This window comes from Cnephaeus nilssonii (assembly GCF_951640355.1).
Source record: "Cnephaeus nilssonii genome assembly, chromosome: 8".
Lineage (NCBI taxonomy): Eukaryota > Metazoa > Chordata > Mammalia > Chiroptera > Vespertilionidae > Cnephaeus > Cnephaeus nilssonii.
Window position 1 is genome coordinate 24,494,294 of NC_137079.1, and position 24,341 is coordinate 24,518,634.

General features: G+C 36.4%; 1 protein-coding gene across 1 annotated transcript in view; it reads right to left on the reverse strand.

The window, feature by feature from the left end:
• LOC307104494 (disintegrin and metalloproteinase domain-containing protein 18-like) overlaps window positions 1-24,341 on the reverse strand; it is a gene marked incomplete at both ends in the record, with an annotated part of 88,643 nt that overhangs the window by 17,096 nt on the left and 47,206 nt on the right. Inside the window, 6 exons of the mRNA XM_079779380.1 lie at window positions 2,672-2,786; window positions 9,051-9,131; window positions 10,805-10,994; window positions 15,704-15,809; window positions 19,582-19,780; window positions 22,854-22,949. Coding sequence (XP_079635506.1) covers window positions 2,672-2,786; window positions 9,051-9,131; window positions 10,805-10,994; window positions 15,704-15,809; window positions 19,582-19,780; window positions 22,854-22,949 — 787 coding nt within the window. The remainder of the gene's footprint in view (window positions 1-2,671; window positions 2,787-9,050; window positions 9,132-10,804; window positions 10,995-15,703; window positions 15,810-19,581; window positions 19,781-22,853; window positions 22,950-24,341) is intronic.

Sequence of the window (24,341 nt, forward strand, 5' to 3'; positions counted from 1 at the left end):
GGGTGATCGGGCAGGCAGGCAGGTGAATGGTTAGGAGCCAGTGGTCCCGGATTGGGAGAGGAATCTCTGACTGCCTAGCCCCGATCCCACAGAGACATCCCCCAGTAGCCGGACATCCCCCGAGGGGTCCCAGATTGGAGAGGGTGCAGGCTGGGCTGAGGGACACCCCCCCCCCCCCCCAATGCACGAATTTTGTGCATCGGGCCACTAGTAATGAATAAAGAGGTTAAATTAGTAATTTAAAAAAACTTCAAATAGAAAAGCCAAGGATCACATGGTTTCACTGTTAAGTTCTACCAACTAAAGAATTAATGCCAATCAATCTTAAACTCTTCCAAAAAGTGAAGATTAAGAAATACACCAAAACTCATTCTCTGAGACCAGGATTATGCTTATATCAAAAATAGAGACATTACAAAAAAAATTAAAGACCAATATCACTGATGAATATATATGCAAAAATTGTCAAAAAAATTTAGCAAAATGAAGTAAAAAACACATAAAAATATTATACAACTAGAGGCCCGGTGCATGAATTCGTGCACGGGTGGGATACCTAGGCCTGGCCAGCAATCAGGGCTAATCAGGGCCTATCAGGGCCATCTCACCCAGTCCCTATTGAGGCCAGGCTAATTGGGGCCTGCCAGCGAGGGGGAGGGACCGCGGGTGGTTGGCAGGCTCACTGAGGGGAGGGACCACGGGAGGTTGGTCAGCTGTGGGGAAGGGCCCCTGGGAGGTTGGCTGGCCACTGGGAGGGACTTGAGGAGGTTGGCCGGCTGCGGGAGGTTGGCTGTGGGGGTGCACTGACCACCAGAGGGCAGCTCCTGCATTGAGCATCTTCCCCCTGGTGGTCAGTGTGTGTCAAAGCGACTGGTCGACCAGTTGTTTCAGTCGTTTGGTTGTAACGGTCACTTAGGCTTTTATATATATAGATATTACTAGATAGAACTTATCCCTGGAATGCAAGGTTGTTTCAACATATGTAAATAAATAAACGTAATACACCACATTAATAGAATAAAAGATTAAAATAACATGATCTTCTAAATAGATGTAGAAAAAGCATTTGACAAAATACAATATCCTTTTATGCTAAAAAGCGTTGTCAGATGGGGGATTACTGCAGCATATCTCACGATAATGAAGGCCATATATGAGACACACACTGCTATTAAGGTCTCTTCCAACTTTTTATTTATTATTTACTTATTTATTTATTTTTTAATATCTATTTTTATTGATTTCAGAGAGGAAGGGAGAGGGAGAGAGAGATAGAGATAGAAACACCAATGATGAGAGAGAATCATTGATTGGCTGCCTCCTGCATGCCCCATGCTGGGGATGGAGCCCACAACCCAGGCATGTGCCCTTAACTGGAATCGAACCTGGGACTCTTCAGTCCACAGGCCGACGCTCTATCCACTGAGCCAAACCAACTAGGGTTCTGCCCACTTTTTAATTCATTATGTTTATGTTTTTTTGGTGTTAAGTTGTCTACTATCTTTATAAATTTTAGATATTAACCTCTTATCAGATATATCATTGGCAAATATGTTCTCCCATTCAGTATTTTGTCTTTTTGTTTTGTTGACAGTTTCCTTTTTTGTGCAAAAACTTTTTATTTTGATGTAACCCCATTTGTTTATTTTTCCTTTTGATTCCTATGAATTAAATTAATTATAAAGTAACAAAGGAATACCAATTCTTGATGTCCCTGAGTTAGAAACATTATTATCAAATTCCCATGGCTTCCCACAGATATCATTGCATAGATTCTTCCATAGGTGAACCAAACTCTAGTTAGTCAAAACTAGATTCATTATCTTATGATGTGTCCATCCTCAGATTATTTTATGCAAACATGATATATCAGCATTACATATTCTTCTCTATGTGCCAAATACAACTGATCGTGCCTTATTCATTGTGACTCACAAATATTTGATATCATGTAGTGACTTATTTATCTTCAATTTCATTATTTACTTCAGGTCTTTATAAGTAAGGCAATTGCATTTCAAATAATTTATCTTAATTCAGACTCACATTATAACACCCATTTTCCACAGTGCTACATGAGTAGACTTTCTGAAATATGGATCTCAATTTTATTGCCTTACCAGATACTTAATAACATGTTTGTGGAGGAAAGGTATTAATAAATAAATGAATGGTTGAATCAATAAATAGTTTATGGCACTTGTGTTTAGTCATGGGAACAAGAGAAAGTATAAAATGTGATTTGGTGTTATTTTTAAATAAATTTATGTATTTATATTTTGCCAAATGTTATTTTCAAAATGTAATTCAGAATAAACATCTAATGCTTTAGTTGTTTTTTTATAACCTATAGTTTTTTATATTTTGGAATGCAAATCATTTGTGTGGTGCTTGTTCTTCCATATTTGAATTTATTTTGAATTCATATTATGATATTTATTGAAATTTAAGAGTACAATATTCTAACTAATTTTACTAAGATTATTAAAAGTCAGTGTCTCTGAAAAAAATTCTCATCACAAATTTTGTTTGACAATAATTTAATTAAAGCCACTCTTCATGGTAACTTTTAATTACTCAGAAGATACTGAAAGATATGACTTGGCAGTACATTTCTTTATTTCATAAAAGAAAATTGTATTTTTGTTTTCAAAGTTTAATTTTTACTCACCAGATTTCTGAACATTTCCATCATCAATGCTTCCTCCTGGTGAACCTATTTGAAATTCACAATCTGGAGGCCGATAGCCAGGAAAGCAATGGCAATTGCCCAAATTATTACATATCTGAAATATAAAAACATATAATAATCACTATAAATTATGTTAGGCTATACATATTAATATCATGTTAGTATATGTATATGCCTAAATTCAAAAGAGTAAAATCATTATTTTTTAAAGTTTATTAAGAATATATTCTGTCCTATTCTTTTAACAAGGATACATTCTGAGAAATGCATGGTTAAATGATTTTGTCATTGTGTAAACATCATAGAGTACACTTACATGATCATAGAATGGTAGATAGCCTACTACATATCTAGGCTATATGGTATAGCCCATTGCTGTTAGTCTACAAGCCTATACAGCACGTTAATATGCAAAACTACACAAGATCAAATCAGGCACAAGAGAAAATGATGCGATTAAGAAATGTGATAAACACAAGATGCATGAGGCTGCTGCCAGTATGTATGGCATACTGTTTTACAGCAAACATTTTTAATAAGTAGAAAGAGTACTCTCTAACATCATGATAAAAAGTACAGTGTAATAAATACATAAGTCAGTAATGTAGTTGTTTATTATGATTCTCAAACATTATGTACTATATGTAATTGTGGTATACTTTTATACAACTATCAACACATTAGATTTCTTTATACCAGCAACACTACAACATGTGAGTAATGCACTATGCTATGAATCTCCCATGGCTAAGACAGCTGCAATGTCATGGGTAATAGTAATTTTTCAGCTCCATTTAATCTTATGGGACCACTGTCTCAGATGCTGTCATTGACAGAAATGTTGTTATGTGGTGCATGACTGTAATATGAAAAATATGTTAGAAAAAGTAGTGACAATTTTGACAACATAATAGTGAATGACATCACTACCTACATGATAGTATATTTCTGGCCGCTACATTTTGACTGTTTTTAATAAGTACTTTGTCTTCCTGATCATTTTGAAAAATTGTTTTTATTTAACTATAGTTGGTATATAATCTTATATTGGTTATATTAGTTTCAGGTGTACAATAGAGTGATTCGACACATTTTTAAACCTTATAATGTGACTACCCCACTAATTCCAGTAATCATCTGATTCAACAAAATTATGTGCATGGCATTCACAGACGAAAGCATATCATTGGGTGATGTTAGAATTTTTCACAAATATATCAATTTATTTTCAAAATACTTGCTTTCCCCACTTCCATATTTAATTTCTTTAATTTCTACACAAAATATTGTGATAAAGTTACCATCAATTGACTTGACCACTTTAATTTCTTATCCCAGCCCTTTTTAGAAATTCAACACTATTATGAAACCATGTGTATTTCATTTTAAGTAAATATATTTTCCAAACTAACATAGATGCAAAAACTTTTTCAAATGAACTATAAAATAAAACTTTATGATAAGCTTGCATCACTAACAGTTTACATTCTGTGTAGTTTACCTGTTATTTATGCTTTTCTGTTTGAATGGTTTACTACTAATTTTCATTTTAAAGTAAAATTTTGTGAAATTAAAATACATAGAACCGAAAGAGTCCTCACTAACTTCCACCCCCCACTGTAAGCATTTTCTGCATTTCATTCATATATATTCATATATAAACATCAATACCCACATCCACAAACATACATCAACACACATTCCACACATTCATGGTTTTTTGCCAAACTAATATCACTAATATTATACCATGAACCTATTTTTCTATCTTTCTGTATAGACATAGGACTGGCATATTTAAAAAATAGACTCATAATACTAAATTGTATAGATATTTAATATAATTCTACAGATTCTGTGTCCTGTCCATTTACAGTCATACTGATAAATTGTTTGTATTTGAAGGTTATCCAAATTTTAAAACCTTTCCTCCTACATATAAAAAGTGATTTCAATAAAATGAGTTGGAATTACACCCTTGAATTACACAAAGCATTTTAAATATCCATACCTCTATCGTGGGATAATTAGTACACTGATTACAAATCTTTTAATATAAAGTTTTGAAATTAGGGTTGTAATATGATTTACTTATTTTAATTCTAATCCATAATTGTTTTCCCTCCCTGAATTAATTTGTGATTATAATACAGAAGTTTCTATCATTGTATTTTGACTAATTTAATGGAAGAAAAATGTGGTTAGCTAGAGCAGAAGCATTAACCAATAAATAGTATTTTATAAATATTCCTAGATAAAAAATGACTTGACATATCAGACTGAATGTGAAAATTGACATTCTAATAGAAGAAATGAAAGAAAAACCACAAACCTTAGGTACTTGTCAGGTCAGCGACATTCTGCAGAAAGTAAGGGGAATTAAACTCGCACCACATTACTTACTCTCTGAAAGGACTGAAAGCAACAGAACAGTACAACAGAATTTACAAGTTTGGGAGAAGGGACCTGAAATGTCATAATCCTATGACAAGAAGGGGGCATCTTTTGTAAGGTGGCAAAAATATTTGCATTGTTGATATGCAACATCTCTAAATGTATAACCTCTCACATACATTTTCTTTCTACTTTTTGAAAAAATATTCCAACACCCCACCCCTCCCATTAAATAGAAAAGCAATGTCATATTAGAAAGAACATATTTTCTAGAATAGCAAATTGTATTATAATTTCATCTCTAACAATTTTTAGAAAGAAAAAAAAAAAAGCTGCCCTAGCTGGTTTGGCTCAATGGATAGAGTGTTTGCCTGTGGACTGAAGGGTCCTGGGTTCAATTGTGATAAAAGGCATATGCCCAGGGTTGTGAGCTTAATCCTCAGGACGGGGCGTGTAGGAGGCAGCCAATCAATGATTTTTTCATCATTGATGCCTCTATCTTTCTCTCTCTCCCTCTCCCTTCCTCTCTGAAATCAATGAAAATATATTTTTTTAAAAATAAGCTAATGCATAGAATCCCTCAGGGATCTCAAAGTCAAAGTAGCTACACAAAACATAAGTTAGAAGTGAAAGGTGAACAGTATGGAAAAGTACAAATATGGGCAAGACTTAAGTGTGTGTGCAGGATTAAATGCTTTTACATAAGTTTGGTATAAGGATAGAGGAATAAGGACAATAAAAAATGTTAGAATTGCAAGGTAACTAGTTACAAAAAACACACAAAACAAAACAAAAAACACAAAACAAAACAGAAATACCCTAGAATTTCTTTTTTATTTGAGCAAGGAAAAATAAGGGAAGGAATTTAATAGTAATTCGTTTAAAATGAAAGGAAATGTATAAAGGGGTAATAAAAGAAATAAATAATAGGTGAAAGAATAAATAAACCATAATAAATCTAGACAACATAGATTTAGATGGTTTAAACCATGGTAAAAATGAATGAGCTATTAAGCCATGAAAAGACATAAAGAAACCTTAGATGCATACTGTTAATTGAAAGAAGCCACTCTGAGAAGGCCACATGCCAAATGTTTCCAACTAAATGACATTCTAGGAAAGACAAAATTGTGAAGACAGTGAAAAGATTAGTGGCTGCCATAGGTTAACGTGGGGGAGGTACAAAAAGGGGGAGCATGGAAAAATTTTAGTGAAAATAATCTGATGATAGGCACATGATATTAAACAGTTGTCCAAACTCATAGAATATACAATACCAAAGGTGAACTGTAATGTAAACTATGAACTTTAGGTGATTATGATGTGTCAACATAAGACCATCAATTGCAACAAATGCAGCACTTTACTGTAGAATGTTGATAATAGGAAAAGCAATGCATGTGTGGGACCAAGAGATATACGTAAAATCTCTGTTACTTTCCCCTCAATTTTTCTATGAACCTAAAACTGCTCTAAAAACATAGTTATTTTTGTTTTTTAATCCTTAACTGACAATATTTTTTCCCATTGATTTCCAGAGAGAATAGAAGAGAGAGAGAGAAACATTGATGTGAGACATACATCAATTGGTTGCCTTATGAATGCATTGAACCTGCAACCCAGCTACGTGCCCTTGACTGGGAATCAAACTCAGGGTCCTTTGGTCTGGGGGTAGACACTCTAACCACTCCTCAGTATTGAATTTTCAGCAGGGCTAAAAATATAACTTTGGTAATAAAAAAGGTAGTTCATGAATGAAAAATGAACAACACTATTTAACTGCCAACATATCACAATTAATGAAATTTCTGAACAACTACATGCTCATAAAATTGAACTGTAATCCTATATAATAAAAGCGTAGGTGGCATCATTCCCTCGTGTGATGCCCTCACATGACGTTGCCACAAGATGGCTGGCAGGGGAGGGCAGTTGGGAGCAACCAGGTCGGCAGGAGAAGACAGTTGGGGGCAATCAGGCTGGCAGGGGAGGGCAGTTGGGGGTGATCAGGCCGGCAGGGGAGCAGTTAGGCATCAATCAGGCTGGCAGGCAGAAGTGGTTAGGGGCAATCAGGTAGGCAGGCAGGTGAGCAGTTAGGAACCAGCAGTCCCGGATTGTGAGAGGGATGTCCGAGTGCCGGTTTAGGCTGGATCCTGCAATCAGACATCCCCCAAGGGGTCCCAGATTGGAGAGGGTACAGGCCGGGCTGAGGGACACCCACCCCATTCACGAATTTCATTCACTGGGCCTTTACTTGTAAATAATAGAGTTGTTGAGATTCATTGAGATTTAAACACTGCTTCCCCTAGATTCAGTTAAATTTTATTTGACATTTCATTACTTTTAAATAGTTTTCTTTTTAAAACATTTTAATTGTGAAATATAACGTAGAAAAGTAAAAAATATAGAAATGTTGTTTCATTTATTTCTTATATGTCTTATTTCACAGTAAAAAACTTTAACAAAAGAAAAAATACATTAAAATCTAATATAAAAATTGAGCTTAAATAGTGATAAATTAAGAAAAATTTATATCATATAAAACAAAGTATCAATAATCTATAACTTTGTTTTGAGATCTTATGACAGATATTAAAGCTGAGGCTGACAACAGTTCATTGAACAAAGGAAAGCAAAAGATCAGGCCAACAATTTTAACTAGAAAAACAAAACATAGCCCAGACAGGAGATCACAGTTAGATACCTGGTCAGGGCACATGCCTGGGTTGTGGGCTTGATCCCCAGTAGGGGGCATGCAGGAAGGAGGCAGCTGATCAGTGATTGTCATCATTGATGTTTTTATCTCTCTCCCCCTCTCCCTTCCTCTCTGAAATCAATAAAATGATGTTTTGTTTTGGGTTTAATATATCTACATTAAACATTATAAATGTTAACATTTATATATGATTTAACTTATATGACACTCTGGAAATGACAAAAATTATAGGACAGGAGAATATATTAGTGGTTGTAAGCACTGGGGAGGGGTGCAGGGAGGAAGAGTTAGTGTGACTATAAAGAGGTAGAATGAGAATTTTGTAATGATGGTATAGCTCTGTATCTGTATTGCAGTGGTTGTTATACATTCTACACTTGTGATAACAGGGGCATGGAACTATGTGAACAAACTATACTCATGTTAATTTCATAGTTTTGATATTGTACTACAATTATTTAAGATGTAACCATTGGGGGAAACTAGGAGAAAGGTACATGGCACATCTCTATAATCTTTGCAGTTTCCTGTGTATATATAATTACCTCAAAATAAACAGAAAAAGAAAAAAAAGATAACCAGTAAGATAAAAAACAAAAACAAAACAACACACAAAAAATATAGCTACCCTTTTTTGTTAACAGCCCATAAAAAAAAAACCTGAAGACAATATAGTGGCATTTTATATCTTCTAAATCAATCACCTTTAAATTTATAAGTTGAATTGACAAATTTGGTAAATATTGGATCATTCATATAATGTTGACTACATACAAAAGACCAAAATTATAAATTTTAAGAAGTAAAAATAAGATTAAATATGAAATAATGACAAATTTGTATTACCAGATTAACATAGATAAAGCAGTTGAGAAGAAATAAAATGTCAAATATTATTATTCAGCCATAAATTTTAGTTATGAAGAGTATGAGGATGAACAAAATATGTTAACAATATAAAATATGCATTTATTTGCATTAGGAAAGAATAAATGTTTTTAATTTAAACATGATACTAATTTATAAGTTGAGGGTGCTTACAATAAATTCAATACACAATTGGTGTATAATTGGTTTAATAGTGTTTGAATTTTCTTAGCTGATTTTCTTTATATTAGCTAGTTCTAGGCAAGCTCAGTTTAAAAGTAATGTAGTCTCTCAATTCTCTCAAGTAGGATATACTTTTTACTTTGAATTATCCAGAAAAATAACATGCAGTTTAGAACTACAAAAAGAAAAGTCACTTACCCCATTCCCTTTGCATTTTGTAGTGGGATTACAGTTATATCTCTTTGAATGAATTTCTCTGCAGGTTTTATTTTCACAATACTGAAAAAAAAATCCAAACATAGTATTTTGTAATCATTTGCAAATTTGATATGGAAAAAATTGTTATCTATGCATAACACATGCTCAAGTTGAGATTTTTTATTCCATATCTGATTCTAGTACAATGATACTGGCATACCAATACAAAATTCAAAACAATATTAAATTTAAGAAAAAAAATATGAGGATGTTTACTTTAACATGGCTTATGTAATGATGTAATATAATTTTGGTTTTGGCTTTTACAATTGTTAATGTTTTGTTATAAATAATTGGTTAGATTAATGTTAATGATTTGCCCCTCAAAAATTGGAAGAAAATTTATTAACTTTGTTTGGCTTTCAAACATGAATTAATATTTTGGATTATAAATTATCATGAATCTTTGTTATAATAGTGATCAGAGTTATCTGGCAAGATAAATATTTTAACTTAATTTGTATCCATCCTAAAATCCTTGTTATGTCGAAGTGGTTAATCCAGTAGTAATTAGTCATGTGGACATGTGACTCTTTGCCTCCTTTATTTATTTTTTTATTAATTATCCTACTAGTTTATTTTCTTTTGATTTCCCTAAAAATACAAAGGGAAAAATACCAGGAAGTGGGATCATTAGAGCCATGTTAGAAGCTGCCTACAGAAATAAGTCAGTCAGAAAAAGTTAAGAACCATGTGATTTCACTCTTATGCGGGCTAAAAAATTAAAAGCAACTAATGAACAAACAAGAAAAACAAACAAAAACTCATAGACTTCAGTATGGAGGTTACCAGAGGGGAGGGGGGTGGGGCAGTAGCAAAGGGTAAATGGGGTCAAATATATGGTGACGGAAGATGATCTGCATCATAAAAATGTACCTTTGAAACCTATATAATCTTATAAACCAGTGTCATCCCAATAAAAAATAAAATAGAAGCTGCTTACCACAGCAAACAAGTTTTCCAAGGGGATAGGATTGTTGAGCCCAGGTATAAGAATTGGCTAATTGATTCACCATGTCAAGGTTTCATTTTGTTTTTAATTCAGCAAGTGTTGAATTCCATTTACATGCAACATACTGACTTACAATTGCTTTAAATCTCAGCGGCCTTGTGTTTTCTGAAATGTGTGCCCTCATACTTCCAGGCCAACTAATCCTCAGGACCATTTTTGTTCTCCCTTTATTTTATGCTCATATGTATGTATAGATGATGCATGTATACATAAGCTTGTACATCATCACTGTAACAATGCTTTCCCAGAACAGGCTTCTTATTTGCTTCTTCCAGTCCTCTCACATTTACATTTTAGTCAAACACATAAGAAGATGATTTAAGAAATATGAAAGCTCAATTATGTTTCTTTGTGAAGCAGGGAAAATTGAAAACTCAAAATTAGAATTTTATGATTCAAAGCTGTTAGAATTCAAAGATGTAAAACAAAGTCACCTGTCAGTGCAATCTTATGCTTAAAACACATACATATTTCCTCAGATAAGGACTGATGACAGGCTAACTGAACAAGAGTTATTGGATAACTGAGATTTAGTTTAATTACCTTTTCAATATCATATGGGAAATAAGTGACAGTACCAGGTTGAAATCCATTCAGTATAATTGTGATAGTCATCATTGAATATAGTATCAGATAATTACATACTTTATTAAAGCTAAAATATACAAACATGTTTTGTTACCATTTGTGTGCCACAGACAGTACCGTCAGCCACATAGCCATAATCTCTTGTATCTGATCTCATTGATAATCCAGTAGGGATGGATAAGCATACATGCCCTTGAGTATATGAATAAACTGCGTACTGAATATTATTTTTATAATTATTTTTCTGTGGCCAAACACAAGCTAATTTTCCACAGAGAACATCCCTAGAAATGAAAAGCAGAAAATTTCTCATAATGTCTTCTTTTAATGATACCAAGTTCCAAATAAGTGTGATATTACATGGGCAGTAGCATAAATGTTATTTAATTGATGGTATAAAGCCAAAAAAAAAGAAAGTCAAAATAACATCTTTGGTGTAAAACTTAATGCAATTTAACTAATTAGTTTTGTAGCAGAATTGAAAAGTACACACAGCTCAAATGTATAGACATGATGTCATTTCCTATTTCAGAAATAAAATTTGTTGGCTAGCCTCCAGTTGTATTAGAGCAATCATCATATTTTATTACATTGTGGGGTGAAATTCATCACCTGTCCTCACTTTGCTGTAGATTGCCCAGTCTGGTCATTTGTTACTCAAGATTTTCTAGGAGTAGCTGATTGCCTTTATATACTCTTTGTGTATCATTAGAGCCTCCTGTGATTATGATCTTTACTCAGGACAGCTCTGTAATATACAGACTTTTTATTTTTATCTCAAGATTATTCAAACATGTTGATACTTTCAATAGTTCTGTACTCCTCTCTTGAGAATTAAGAAATGTTTAAATCTCCTTTATACCACAGCATACCAAAGGATGTCCCATAAACAGTTTATTTTGCAATTTATAATCTATCCTTGGATAGAACACTGGCTTCTCTAAGAGGCTTATAAAATTTCTAGTCTGTGGCTTGAAAATAATCTCTGTTATTTCTTGCTCTTGGAATCACTCAGCTCTATCAACTCTCATCCTCAATGGAAACAACCATTTCTTAGGTATTGGTATGGTCTGTTGAACATTTCATGATTATTTTTCCAAAAGTCTCCCCTTAGGAAATTTATCCACTTAGGGAATTAATTCATTTGTCTTAAAAGATCATTCTGGGTTCTTTAATATTGCAGGAATTAGCTTAATGACATCATTAAGTGAAGATTGAAATGAGCTTGAGAGACAAAAACCTAAATCTCTTTCCAAGCTTCTCTCCCTACCACATAATTTTTCTAGTTTCTCAGATCTAGATATTGACATAGTTTAATTGTGGCTCCATTCTATTTCTATGAATTACATCTTAAACCAGCTTTGCATGGCAGGTCTCTTTCTAGTGTGGCCATGGGGTACACATAACTCTTTCTCCAAAGTCCACTCACTCAAATTTTGCATTTGTGGTTGAATTCTTCGTACTGCCTTTGCTTTTCTGTAAAGGGATCACAATCCACTTAGAGCAGATAAATTATGCTATTGACTTCCAGTCTCTTCTAGTGATTTTATTTCAGGAAAATTCACGTATTATCTTCAGCTCAGATAAGTCCAGGTAAGTCATGTTTGCTAAATTTTATGGTACCTCCCACCTTTCTTTTTCATTCTTTCATAGGTAATCTTAGACCCAGGGCAGTAGACATGCCCCTGGTCACCCAGGAGAGAGATGAAGTGTGGCTGGTTTACCACCATCTCCTGTCCCTGTTGGCATCCACTGTAGTGTAGCAGATCTGCCTGATCACTGGTGTTCTGTATTGTTATCTACAACAGGTATGGCTGATTATTCCTTGTCTTTTAGAGACTATACAGGGCCTCCTCATGATATTTCGCCTCATCAGCACTCACTTTATGATTCCAGACCTTCTCTTTCAATGCATTATTCTTCTTGTGCTGAGGTATTTGGAAAATTCTTCATTCTCCACATGCCATACTTAATATATAGTAAATTTATGTGGTGACAGGTGAATGCTATCTTAGTCCCATCCAACTAGACACCTTCTCCAGACATTTATAATCTTCAAAAATCTCCACAAAGGAACCAAGTTGTTTTTAACCATGTTGAGTGTGGTTCTTACATAAGAATTCAACAATTTTTTCTGACTATGTCTTGTAGGTTAAAAGAAAGTCCTGCTTCTCCCTGGATCACTTGATTGTATCTGAGTGTTTGTATATTCTGTCCTCCTCTCTTAGTTCTTGAATTGGACTCTTTTTCTATTTTTAAGCCATGTTTTGGTATAACTGATCTCTAAAAAGCTGTACACACTTAATGTATACAACTTGATGAGTTTGGGGTCAAGTACACACTGTGAAGCCATCAGTACCATCAGGGACATAAACATACCAATCACTTTCCAAAGTTTCCTCCACCCTTTGTATTATAACAATTATTATTTTTGTTGTAAGAACATTCAACATAAGATCTACCTTCATAGCAAATTTTAAGTATAGAATAACAAAGGTTTAGCCATAGAAACTATGTTAATAGTAGACCTCCATAACATATTTGCTACTATTTTTTCCAGCTTTATTGAGGTACTAGAGGCTTGATGCATGAAATTCATGCAAGAGGCTCAGCCCTCGCAGCCCCAGCTTGTCCAGAAGGTCGTTCCGCTGTCTGGTCTAATTAGCATATTATGCTTTTATTATTATAGACAGTTGACAAAATTATAAGATAGTTATTAAAGTGTAAAAAGTGATGATTTGATATGGGTATACATTGTGAAAGAATTCCACACATCTAGTTAATTAACACATTCATCACTTTACATTTTATCCTATTGTGTGTGTGTGTGTGTGAGAGAGAACATTTTTCTATTCTCTTAGCAAATTTCTAATATATAACATACAGTGTTGTCAATTATAGTCACAATGTTGTATATTAGATCCTCAGACCTTATTCATCTTTAGCTGAAAATTTGTATCATTTTACCAACCTCTTTTTATTTTCCTTTGGCAACCACTTTTCTATTCTCTGTTTCTATGCATTTGACTTATTCTTTTTAAGATTCCACATGTAAGTGATACTAACCAGTATTTGTCTTTCTCTATCTGGCTATTTCGCTAAGAATACTGGTTCATCTATGTTGCCACAAATCACCTGATTTTCTCCCTTTTACAAGCTGAGTAATATTCTGTTAGAAAGATACCAATTTTGTTTTTATCCATTCATCCATTAATGGACACTTAGATTGTTTTCATACCTTGGCTACTGCGAATAAAGCTGCATTAAAATATCTTTGAAATGCTGATTTCATTTCCTTTGGGTAAATAGCTAGAAATGGAATTGCTGAATCAATTGCTGGTAGTTATATTTCAATTTCCTCAGCAAACTCTTATTTGTTTGTTTTTTAGGGGCTATACCAGTTTACATTTCCACGAGCAGTATGCAAGGATTCTCTTTTCTCCACATTCTTGCTAATATTTGTTATCTAATGTCTTTTTATAATATCCATTCTAACAGGTGTGAACTGATATCTCATTGTGGTTGATCTGCATTTTACAGATGATTTGTTGAGCACCATTTTTCTCTTCAAAGTTTCTACTTAAAAATCTGACTGTCTTATGTGTGCTGTCTTGTTGATCTTAAGATCTTCTTCTTGTTTTGAACGCTTAAAATTTTAATTTTAATGTGTCTTGATTTGGTTGACTTTGAATTCCTCTTATTTGGTTTCTCTAGTATTCCTGGGGATTATTATCCCCAGGTTAGGAATGTTAATACTTTCAGTCATGATTTCTTTGATAAGCTTTCTGTCCTGTTCTCTCTTTCTTCTTCTGGTACTCTTATAATGAGTATTGTGCTCTTATTGATGGTGTCCCATAAATTCCTTAAGCTATCTTCACTCTCCACCACCCTCCCTCCTTTCCTCCCTCCCTCCCTCCTTTCCTTCCTTCCCTTCCTTCCTTCCTTCCTTTTTTTTCTCTTTCTTTCCTTCCCCACTTCCTCCTTTTCTTCTTTCTCTTTCTTCCTTTCCTCTTGTCTCCTCTCATTTCCTCTCCTCTTTTTTTCTTCTCTCTCTCTCTCTCTCTCTCTCTCTCTCTCTCTCTCTCTCTTCCTCTGATTATTTGAATTTTACTCTCCTGACTCCTAGTTCATTAACCCTTTCTTCTGCTTGATCAAGTCTTTTGTTGAACCTCTTTATTGAATACTAGAGGCCCGATGCATGAATTTGTGCATTGGTAAGGTTTGGCCGGCTCACCCTGATGGGGGCCGGGCTGGCCAGGGGGAGGGGCCATGGGGTGGGCGGGGCAATCGGGGGCAGGGTCAGCTGGCTGCCTCAGTGCACATCATAGTGACTGGTCGTTCCATCATTCCGGTCACTTGGCTTTTATATATATATAGATTTCATTTTAGTTATTACATTACTCAGCTTGGTCAACCTCCTATCTGTTACTAATTTTGTGATTCTTTTATTTTTAATACTCCTGTGTAATTCAGGAAGTGTTGTTGTGGGGTAGGCACTTTCTTTCTTAGATTTCATAATTCCTTTTATTCTATAGCTTATTCCAGAACTACATATTCAGCTATTCATATGTATTGCAATATTTTATATGTCAGTCATGTGGAAAGAAACAAACAAACAAGCTATTGTTCACACAATCATGTATTTTTAGTCAAAGCACTTGCTTTATGATCACTATCATGCATTGACTTAATAAAAATGCCATTTTAATTCTCAACATGTAGCATCAATTCCTGTTTTTTTTGTTTGTTTTTGGCAGTTTGCATCCACTTCCCTCCTCTGATAATAAGCATCAGCCCTCTTTTAATCTAGACTCATTAATTGAACAGTATCAGGGAAAAAATAAGGGAAATAGAAAAGTAAATTATATAGAAGGAAAATACATATGTTATTTCAAAATATTCTCCTGCCATATGATTTACTTTCCATTTACTATTTGGTGTCTCTTGACAAGAAATACAGAATTTAATGAAACAATCATTTTTATATACATACTTTGGTTCACAAGGTAATGGTTGTGAATTTTTAAAACCACAGTTTCCAAAGCTATCACGAAAAGAATTAATTTCTTCAAAACAGGCAAATGGAGCACCTTGAGCACCTTAAAATGCAAACACATTGGTTAAGTTATTATTTTTAATCCAAATTAAAAATTTTGTCAATAAAAAGCTAATGAATTGCTTATTGAATAATCAAAATATTATGATCTTGATTATACTTTCCCCCCTATATTTACCTTATCAATTGTTTTACCTAATAGAAAGCAAAGAGATTTTATCTATTGTAGTAAATTATATTGTTGTGAAAAATAATTTGCTTCTCCTCTCTGTGGTCATGCATACTTCCTTGTCCAAAGGGTATCAGATTTTATAATTTCTCTGCTTAATGAAATGAGATATTTGAAACATGTCACTTATGAGCAAAAACCTGTGGCACAGCACCATACAATTGAAAGGGAACTTCCAACTCCCAGATTTTCCCCAAGAAACAAAGGATTTGTACTTCTTCCATTGTCATAGTACATACAAGATACAGTTTGTCTTCTACCTTGTAGGGAATGTCAAATCATGCCTCTGACAACTGGATTCCTGAAAAGTTTACTGATATGACTGTTCCTGAATATTTCCAGGGTTAACTTATTGCTCTTTGTAGCACATGTCTGAGACCACCCACATACTAGTTATACTTTGCTTATTTAACCAGGTTAGTACAAAATCATTGTTGGACTGGATTAATGTAATACTTTCTGGGATGTCCAAATGTCTTCAACTACATTATGACTGAATAAACATTGCCCTGGAGTAAAACTCAAAATTAATACCATTATCTATTGCAAGCAAACTTTTTCTAATTCTCTTTTCAAATAGGCTTAGATAAGAATATTTTTGCAAAGTTAATGACTATCCTAATATCACATATCTAAGGCCATGCTAATCTGCTCTAGCATACATATCACATCTGGCACAGTGGATACAATTACTTAATCTACCACTTTACCCATTTTCAGTAGATTACTATTATCTTTCAAGGAACATCTGGTTTATACAGGTATCAGATTGAATAATTAAATGTAGCTATTATATAGCCAATCACCTCTGCATCCATTAGATCTTTGAAGGTAGCACTAACTTCTGAAAAAGGACAGTTACAGAGGCTTTCTCCTACAAAATTCTAGGACTGAGAAATAATTACCAAATTAATTTGTGGGGCTAGTAGACCCAATGTAAACTGAAACTTGGTAAGAACTCTATTCCCTGACCCCTATAAGTCCTCACTCTCATAGAGAGACCATGATGACACTGAGTTTCTGGGTATCCACATCAATTCAGACTCTTTGTCCACCAGTTTCCAAAATGTTTGGGTATTTCTCTTTCCCCAGTGAACAGATAAGCCAATTAAATAATTGTAGGTCATTTGTGGATACACTAGAAGCGTTGTTAACATGAATATTGTCTAAGGTGTTGTAGAGTTTTCCTTTGGGGCCCTTAACCTCCCCTTAAGTCAATGAGTTTTGGTTCTGAAAATAGTCTTAGCTTCAGAATTTGGACATAAGATTATGGCATTAATTAAGGTAACTCTCTTCAGTCTCCTAATCATCTATCTTTTATTTCCTTTGATGGTACAAACTGGGTAATATTATTGTTGGTTGCCCACAGAACACATAGAATAGAAATCATATTCTATGAAGTATCTTCCTGACTATCTATAGACCAGGTATATATGTTTGATATTCTGTTCTTCCTTCTTATTAAAATAACTAGAACCCGGTGCATGAAATTTGTGCACTTGGGGGGAGAGGGGGTGTCTCTCAGCCCGGCCTGCACCCTCTTGCAATTGGGAGCCCTTGGGGGATGTTTGACTGCTGGTTTAGGCCCATTCCCTGAAAGGAGTGGGCCTAAGCCAACAGTCGGACATGCTTAGCGCTGCTGTAGAGGCAGGAGAGGCTCCTGCCACCGCCACTGCGCTGCCCAGCCATGAGCCTGGCTTCTGGCTGAGTGTCACTCCCCCTGTGAGAGCGCACTGACCACCAGGGGACAGCTCCTGCATTGAGTGTCTTCCCCCTGGTGGTCAGTGCGTGTCATAGCAACCGGTCATTCAGCAGTTTGGTCTATTTGCATATTAGCCTTTTATTATATAGGATTTTATCTATCTTATTTCTAGCAGTCAAACACTACTATCTGGCCTTGTGTTGTCGTTTTAATTTATTTTTATTGATTTCAGAAAGAGGAAAGAGAGGAAAAGAGATAGAAACATCAATGATGAGAGGGAATCATTGATCGGCTGCCTCCTGCATGCCCCCTACTGGGAATCAAGCCTTCAACCTGGGCATGTGCCCTGACCAAGAATTGAACTGGTGACCGCCTGGTTCATAGGTTGACACTCAACCACTGAGCCATGCCAGCCAGGCTGTTTTTGTTGTTGTTGTTGTTTTTAAAAATCTTGTAATACATACTTATGTCAGTCATCCTCTTCGGGTAGTTGACTAATCTCATGTGTAGCTATGGAGCATAAGTAGCCTATTAGAGTGTGAAATGGGCCTCATTTGTGCCTGATTGGGCCAAAATGTCTAGGCCTGGATATGTGTTGCTCTGGGAAGTGTGTGCCCAGGTGGGTGAGGTGTGTCTGTGCAGTTGAGACAATTCTGAAGGATTAAGGAGACAGCTGAAGAATAATGACAACTGGAAATATTTTCCTTGTCCACTGCACCTTATTTTTCTTTTAGCGTTCTTTTTTGTTTTTAACTTTAAACTATACTTAGCGAAATAATTTTTATATTTGTTTTGTGTTTACATATTCACTGTCTTTATCTCTTCATCATAAGCACCATGAGTACATTAACCAGGTGACTATGTTCCTCTTGTTGAAAATTACCAACTCTCTGCACATACACATTTAGTATATATATATATATATATATATATATATATATATATATATATATGAAAAATATGATTAATTTAATTAAATGTCTACAATTCCTTTAAAGGTCTAAATTAACTTAAAATAAAGCACAATTTAAATTAAACTGTTTGTTAATTCATATAACTCATATATTAGACTGATTTAGAACAACCTTCTATCATATAATTTTTGGTAAAATAAGAACAAGAAACAATGCGAACCAGAGGAAAAGGAAAATGGGGGAATGTGAAAGGGGACAAAAGGGGGAAATGGAAAGAGGCTTGACTTGGGGTGGTGAGCACACAATGCAGTATATAGATGTTTTATTGAGTTGTACACTTGAAATCTATATGGTTTTATTAACCAAGTCACCCCACTAAATGCAGTTTAAAAAAGAAGGAAAAATGCTTGCTCTAGATAGGAACCAAATAAATGAATAAAAGAGGAATGAACTGCATCACAAGATCAAATATTTTACCGATTTGGGTAAGTTTTGTGAAGAGATCAGAGCATATATAAGAGGAGTAAACACACACAAAAGGCTAAGTCTTACCTAAACATCTTTATTTTAATTAGAACTAAAAATATGTCAAATGTCAACTAACTCATTGCTGGGTCAAATATGTATTTGTTTATTAAAATAAGGAGTATGCCCTTATTATAGTAAAAATTCATGATTTACTGACTTGCCATTCTAAGCTCCATGTAAATTAGGAGTTGTAAACACAATTTTCACCCTGGCAGTTAATTACCAAATACAAAAATCAAACCATGAGGAAAAAAAAATAGTACAACACTACCCTGGAAAAACCTCAAACATTTCTACAAAAAATAACCTTCTTTAATTCAAATTTAATTTTTACTGAGATTGTGATTCAGATTTTTCCACTTCTTGAGTTGTGTGACATGTATTATATCTAACGGAAGGATCCGATTTTGAAGTAAAATATATATACAAGAAAGAGCAACACCTTTTCCAAATATGTTGGCACACTGATAGTCAGTATTTTGGCATCGTCCCTTGTAACAGAATGCAGTTCCCAAACTGCACAAGTGTCCATTCAATGCGTAAGTGTCAGGAACACAATCACTAGAAGTTCCATTGCAGTACTCTGTAAAATCACACTCTTGATCGGTACTCTTTCTACATGGAGTGCCTGCTACTGATATCTAGGAGAAAACAGAAAAAGAATACCATGTTCTGTAAATGACTATCTTCAATTATTTACTGAAGAGTTTTAGCAGATTAGATGTGCCTGATCATTGATACTTGAGGGAGTCACTGAGTTAGTTAACCAAGGCAGTTAGTTCTCAGAAGGAAATAGGAGGTACAGTACCGGTATTCATTATGAAGCATGCAGAAAAGTAACTGTCTCAAAAGGATCCTTTGCAAACTGCTTTGTGTTCTACTTTGGGAAGGGATGACAGAAAATTGATATCTACTAGGTGTTTTGTCACCAAAAAGGGTTTATTTTGGAAAGAGAATGGATTGCAACCCAGCACCTGCAGACATGACAAGCCACGTGCACACACTTTACCCAGTAAGACAAATTGGAGAGGTATTTATCCAAAGGAAGAGGAAGTTAAGGCCAAGTTAAAACCATAGAGCTTTTTTATGAGCATAGAGTTCTTCCTAGAGCGTTTGTTCTTGCATAGTCTTGCGAATATGTACAAGACTTCCATAGCCTTAGCTCCTCCCATAGACACTCCGGACTGATTATATTTTCTTTTTCTTCTTAAAATTTTTAAATGTTTTAAAATATTTATTGGTGAAAGTCTTACATATATCCTCTTTTCCCCCCACTGACCTCTTCTAGCTTGCCCCTGTCCCCGCCCCAGGCCTTCACCACCCTATTGTCCGTGTCCATGGGTTATGCATATATACACTATTCAGCAACTAAAGAGCAGTGAACTGATAAACACCACAATGTGATTGAATCTCAAATGTTTTATACAAAGATGCCTAATGACAATGTTCACACATATTATATGATTAATTTATGTTATACTAGCGTTCCCGTTGCAGGAAAAATCCTGCAATAGGGTTTCCTGCTGCACTCTACCCCACCCTGCCTGCTCTCCTCCCTTGTCCCCCGCCCCGCGATCTCCGCCAGCCCGCTCTCCTTCCTTCTTCCCTGGCCCCGCCTCTGCTCCTCCTTTCTCCCCCGGCCCACCTTCTTTGCCAGCCCGTCTGCTTTTCCCTTCTCCCCCAGCCCCGCCTCGGCTCCTTCCTTCTCCCCCGCCCCGCCTTCTCCGCCAACCCGCTCTCCTTCCTTCTCCCCCGGCCCCGCCTCCACTCCTTCCTTTTCCCCTGGCCCTGCCTCCGCTCCTCCCTTCTCCCCTGGCCCCACCTCCGCTCCTCCCTTCTCCCCCGGCCCCGCCTCCGCTCCTCCCTTCTCCCCTGGCCCCGCCTCCACTCCTCCCTTCTCCCCCGGCCCCGCCTCCGCTCCTCCCTTCTCCCCCGGCCCCGCCTCCGCTCCTCCCTTCTCCCCTGGCCCCGCCTCCGCTCCTCCCTTCTCCCCTGGCCCCGCCTCCGCTCCTCCCTTCTCCCCTGGCCCCGCCTCCACTCCTCCCTTCTCCCCCGGCCCCGCCTCCGCTCCTCCCTTCTCCCCCGGCCCTGCCCCTTCTCCCCCGGCCCCGCCTGCTCAACTTCCTTTTCCCCCAGCCCCGCCTCTGCTCCTCCCTTCTCCTCCCCCCGGCTTGCTTGCTTCTCTGCAGCTTTGCTCCCTTCTGCAGCTCTTGGCTTCTTTCTACGCTGTCGCGATATGCAAATCAGCCGCCATCTTTGTTTGGATAATTTGCATATTCGTCCTGATTGATTGGTGGGCGTGGCTTGGCTGGTGGGCGTGGCTTGGGCGTAGCGAAGGTGCGGTCAATTTGCATATTTGTCTATTATTAGATTAGATTCTTGCAAAATCAAAATTAGAGATGTGGAAAACAGATCTGTAGTTACAAGATTTCAATATAATAATTTCATCGTTGCCAACAATTCTATGGGTGAAGGTATGGATTAACTATCAAAGGACACAAGGATTTTTGGAAAGTGATGATGAAATCTTTCATCTCTTGATTGTGGTGCTAGTTATAAGACTGAATATGTTTATAATAATAACTTAGTAGTATTCATTAAAATAACTTTACTTTAAGACATTGTATCTTAATTTAAAAGGTGGATAAAAACTATATGAAATATTTATGATACAATTTATCAGAATTGGAATTATAAAATATTTTTCATTATGGAACTTTTTAATTCAAACATGTATCTTGAAATATCATATTGGTGCATGTATATTTTGCTTGCATTTATTAACTCTTGCACAATGTAAAGTAATTTATGTAACCATTCCAATACTAATAAATATTAAATTTGCCTTTATGAGTTGCTATTGCCAACAGTCCTGTGATTAATATTTTTCCCTCAGCTTTCCATACATGTGTATGATTCTAGAATAGGTACATAAATAAAAGAGATAATGATGGTGATCACTTAATTTGACAACTTATACTCTATTCAGAGATATGAAAATATTCATAAAGGAATTATAGAAATCCAAAATTCCACAAACAATATCCAAGAATACCTGTTCCCACTCCTTAGCCAATATCTGACATTGCTAAATTTAAGATTGCTATTTGAATGTCTGCTTTATGATACGGCATTATTATATTTATTTAGGTTCACCTTAGTTTCTAAAAAAAGAGCAATGTACACATTAAACAATTGTATTTACATTGTTGTAAATTACCTGGGCCCTCTATTTGCCTCTCTCTCTCTCTCTCTCTCTCTCTCTCTCTCTCTCTGTGTGTGTGTGTATGTGTGTATGTGTGTGATTTGCCTTTTACTTATCAATATGTGAGCATTCTTTGCATATTCTCTATGCTACACACTTGTCTGCTATTCATGTTACAATTTTTCACAATTAATAATTTACTATTTGTTTGACTTTATAATTTTCTTGAGTTGAGTTTTTGATATAGTAATGTATATGATTATTCTACTCTTTATACAATTAATTTAGAAATTGGTAAACTGTGTTTTCAACACAAGAGAATAATCAGTACCAATCTGAGATGCTTTCTTTATTTCACAGAAGTTTTCTTTACATGCTTGTGGTTGTTTATGCATTATTTTGTTCCACTGAATTACGTTGACATTCTTTCATCAATTCTACATTAATTTAATCAACATAGCTTGCTATTATCACATTCAATTTCCTTTTTATAAATATTGGAAAGTTACCTGACATTCTGGTGTACAGCATAGTCCAGAACCACATTTTACTGAGCCTTTCAGTTTGCATGTGTTATAATCACAGCAATTCTTAAACTGACATTCCTAAAATATCAGAAGAAGAAATAGTATTCTAGTTCAGCCATTTAATAGCTCTTTTTTCTTAATCTCAACTTCTATTTAATACTCTGCTGTGTTCAATTTTTCAATAATGCACTATACTATAGCTAAGAATATCCAAAGTCATATCCAACTATAAGAACTAAATACATAACATCTAAAATAGCAGTTGATCAGTGATATTAGTAAAATGTTTGATAGTTAAGTATTTATAATTATTAATAAACTAGAAGCCCGGTGCACGAAATTCGTGCACGGCGGGGGGTTGTCCCTCAGCCCAGCCTGTACCCTCTCCAATCTGGGACTCCTGGAGGGATGTCCGACTGCCCGTTTAGGCCCGATCCTGGTGGGATCGGGCCTAAACGGGCAGTCGGACATCCCTCTCACAATCCAGGACTGCTGGCTCCCAACTGCTTGCCTGCCTGCCTTCCTGATTGCCCCTAACCGCTTCTGCCTGCCAGCCTGATCACCCCCTAACCACTCTGCTGCCAGCCTGGTTGATGCTTTACTGCTCCCCTGCCAGCCTGTTTGCCCCCAACTTCCCTCCTCTGCCAGCCTGGTCACCCCTAACTGCCCTCTCCTGCAGGGTTGATCACCTCCAACTGCCCTCCCTTGCAAGCCTGGTCCCTCTCAACTGCCCTCCCTTGCAGGCCTGGTCCCTCACAACTGCCCTCCCTTGCAGGCCGGGTGCCTCCCAACTGCCCTCCCCTGCTGGCCATCTTGTAGTGGCCATCTTGTGTCCACATGGGGGCAGGATCTTTGACCACATGGGGGCAGCTATATTGTGTGTTGCAGTGATGATCAATCTGTATATTACTCTTTTATTAAATAGGATAGAGGCCTGGTGCATGGGTGGGGGCCAGCTGGTTTGCCCTGAAGGGTGTCACAGATAAGGGTGGGGGTTCCCTTGGGGTGTGGGGCGGCCTGAGCGAGGGGCCTGTGGTGGTTTGCAGGCTGGCCACGCCCCCTGGCAACCCAAGCAGAGGCCCTGGTATCTGGAATTTATTTTCCTTCTACAATTGAAACTTGGTAGCCTGGAGCGGAGCCAAGCCTGGGGCTCTGGCAGCCATTTCTGTGGCAGTTAATTCACCTTCTACAATTGAAACTTTGTAGCCTTAAGCGGGTGAGCCCGGCCAGGGTGTGCGGAAAGCTTTGCTTCCCCTGTTGCCGCCGGCAACCCTGGCCTGCTCTCTCAAGCTCCATTCTGCCGCCATTTGTTTGAATTTGTTTACCTTCTATAATTGAAACTTTGTAGCTTGAGTGGAGGCTTAGGCCTGCAATGGCTATGGAAAGCTTGGCTTCCTCTGTTACCTAGGAAACCTTGTTCTCTGTGGCTGTAGCCATCTTGAATTGGGGTTAATTTGCATACTCGCCCTG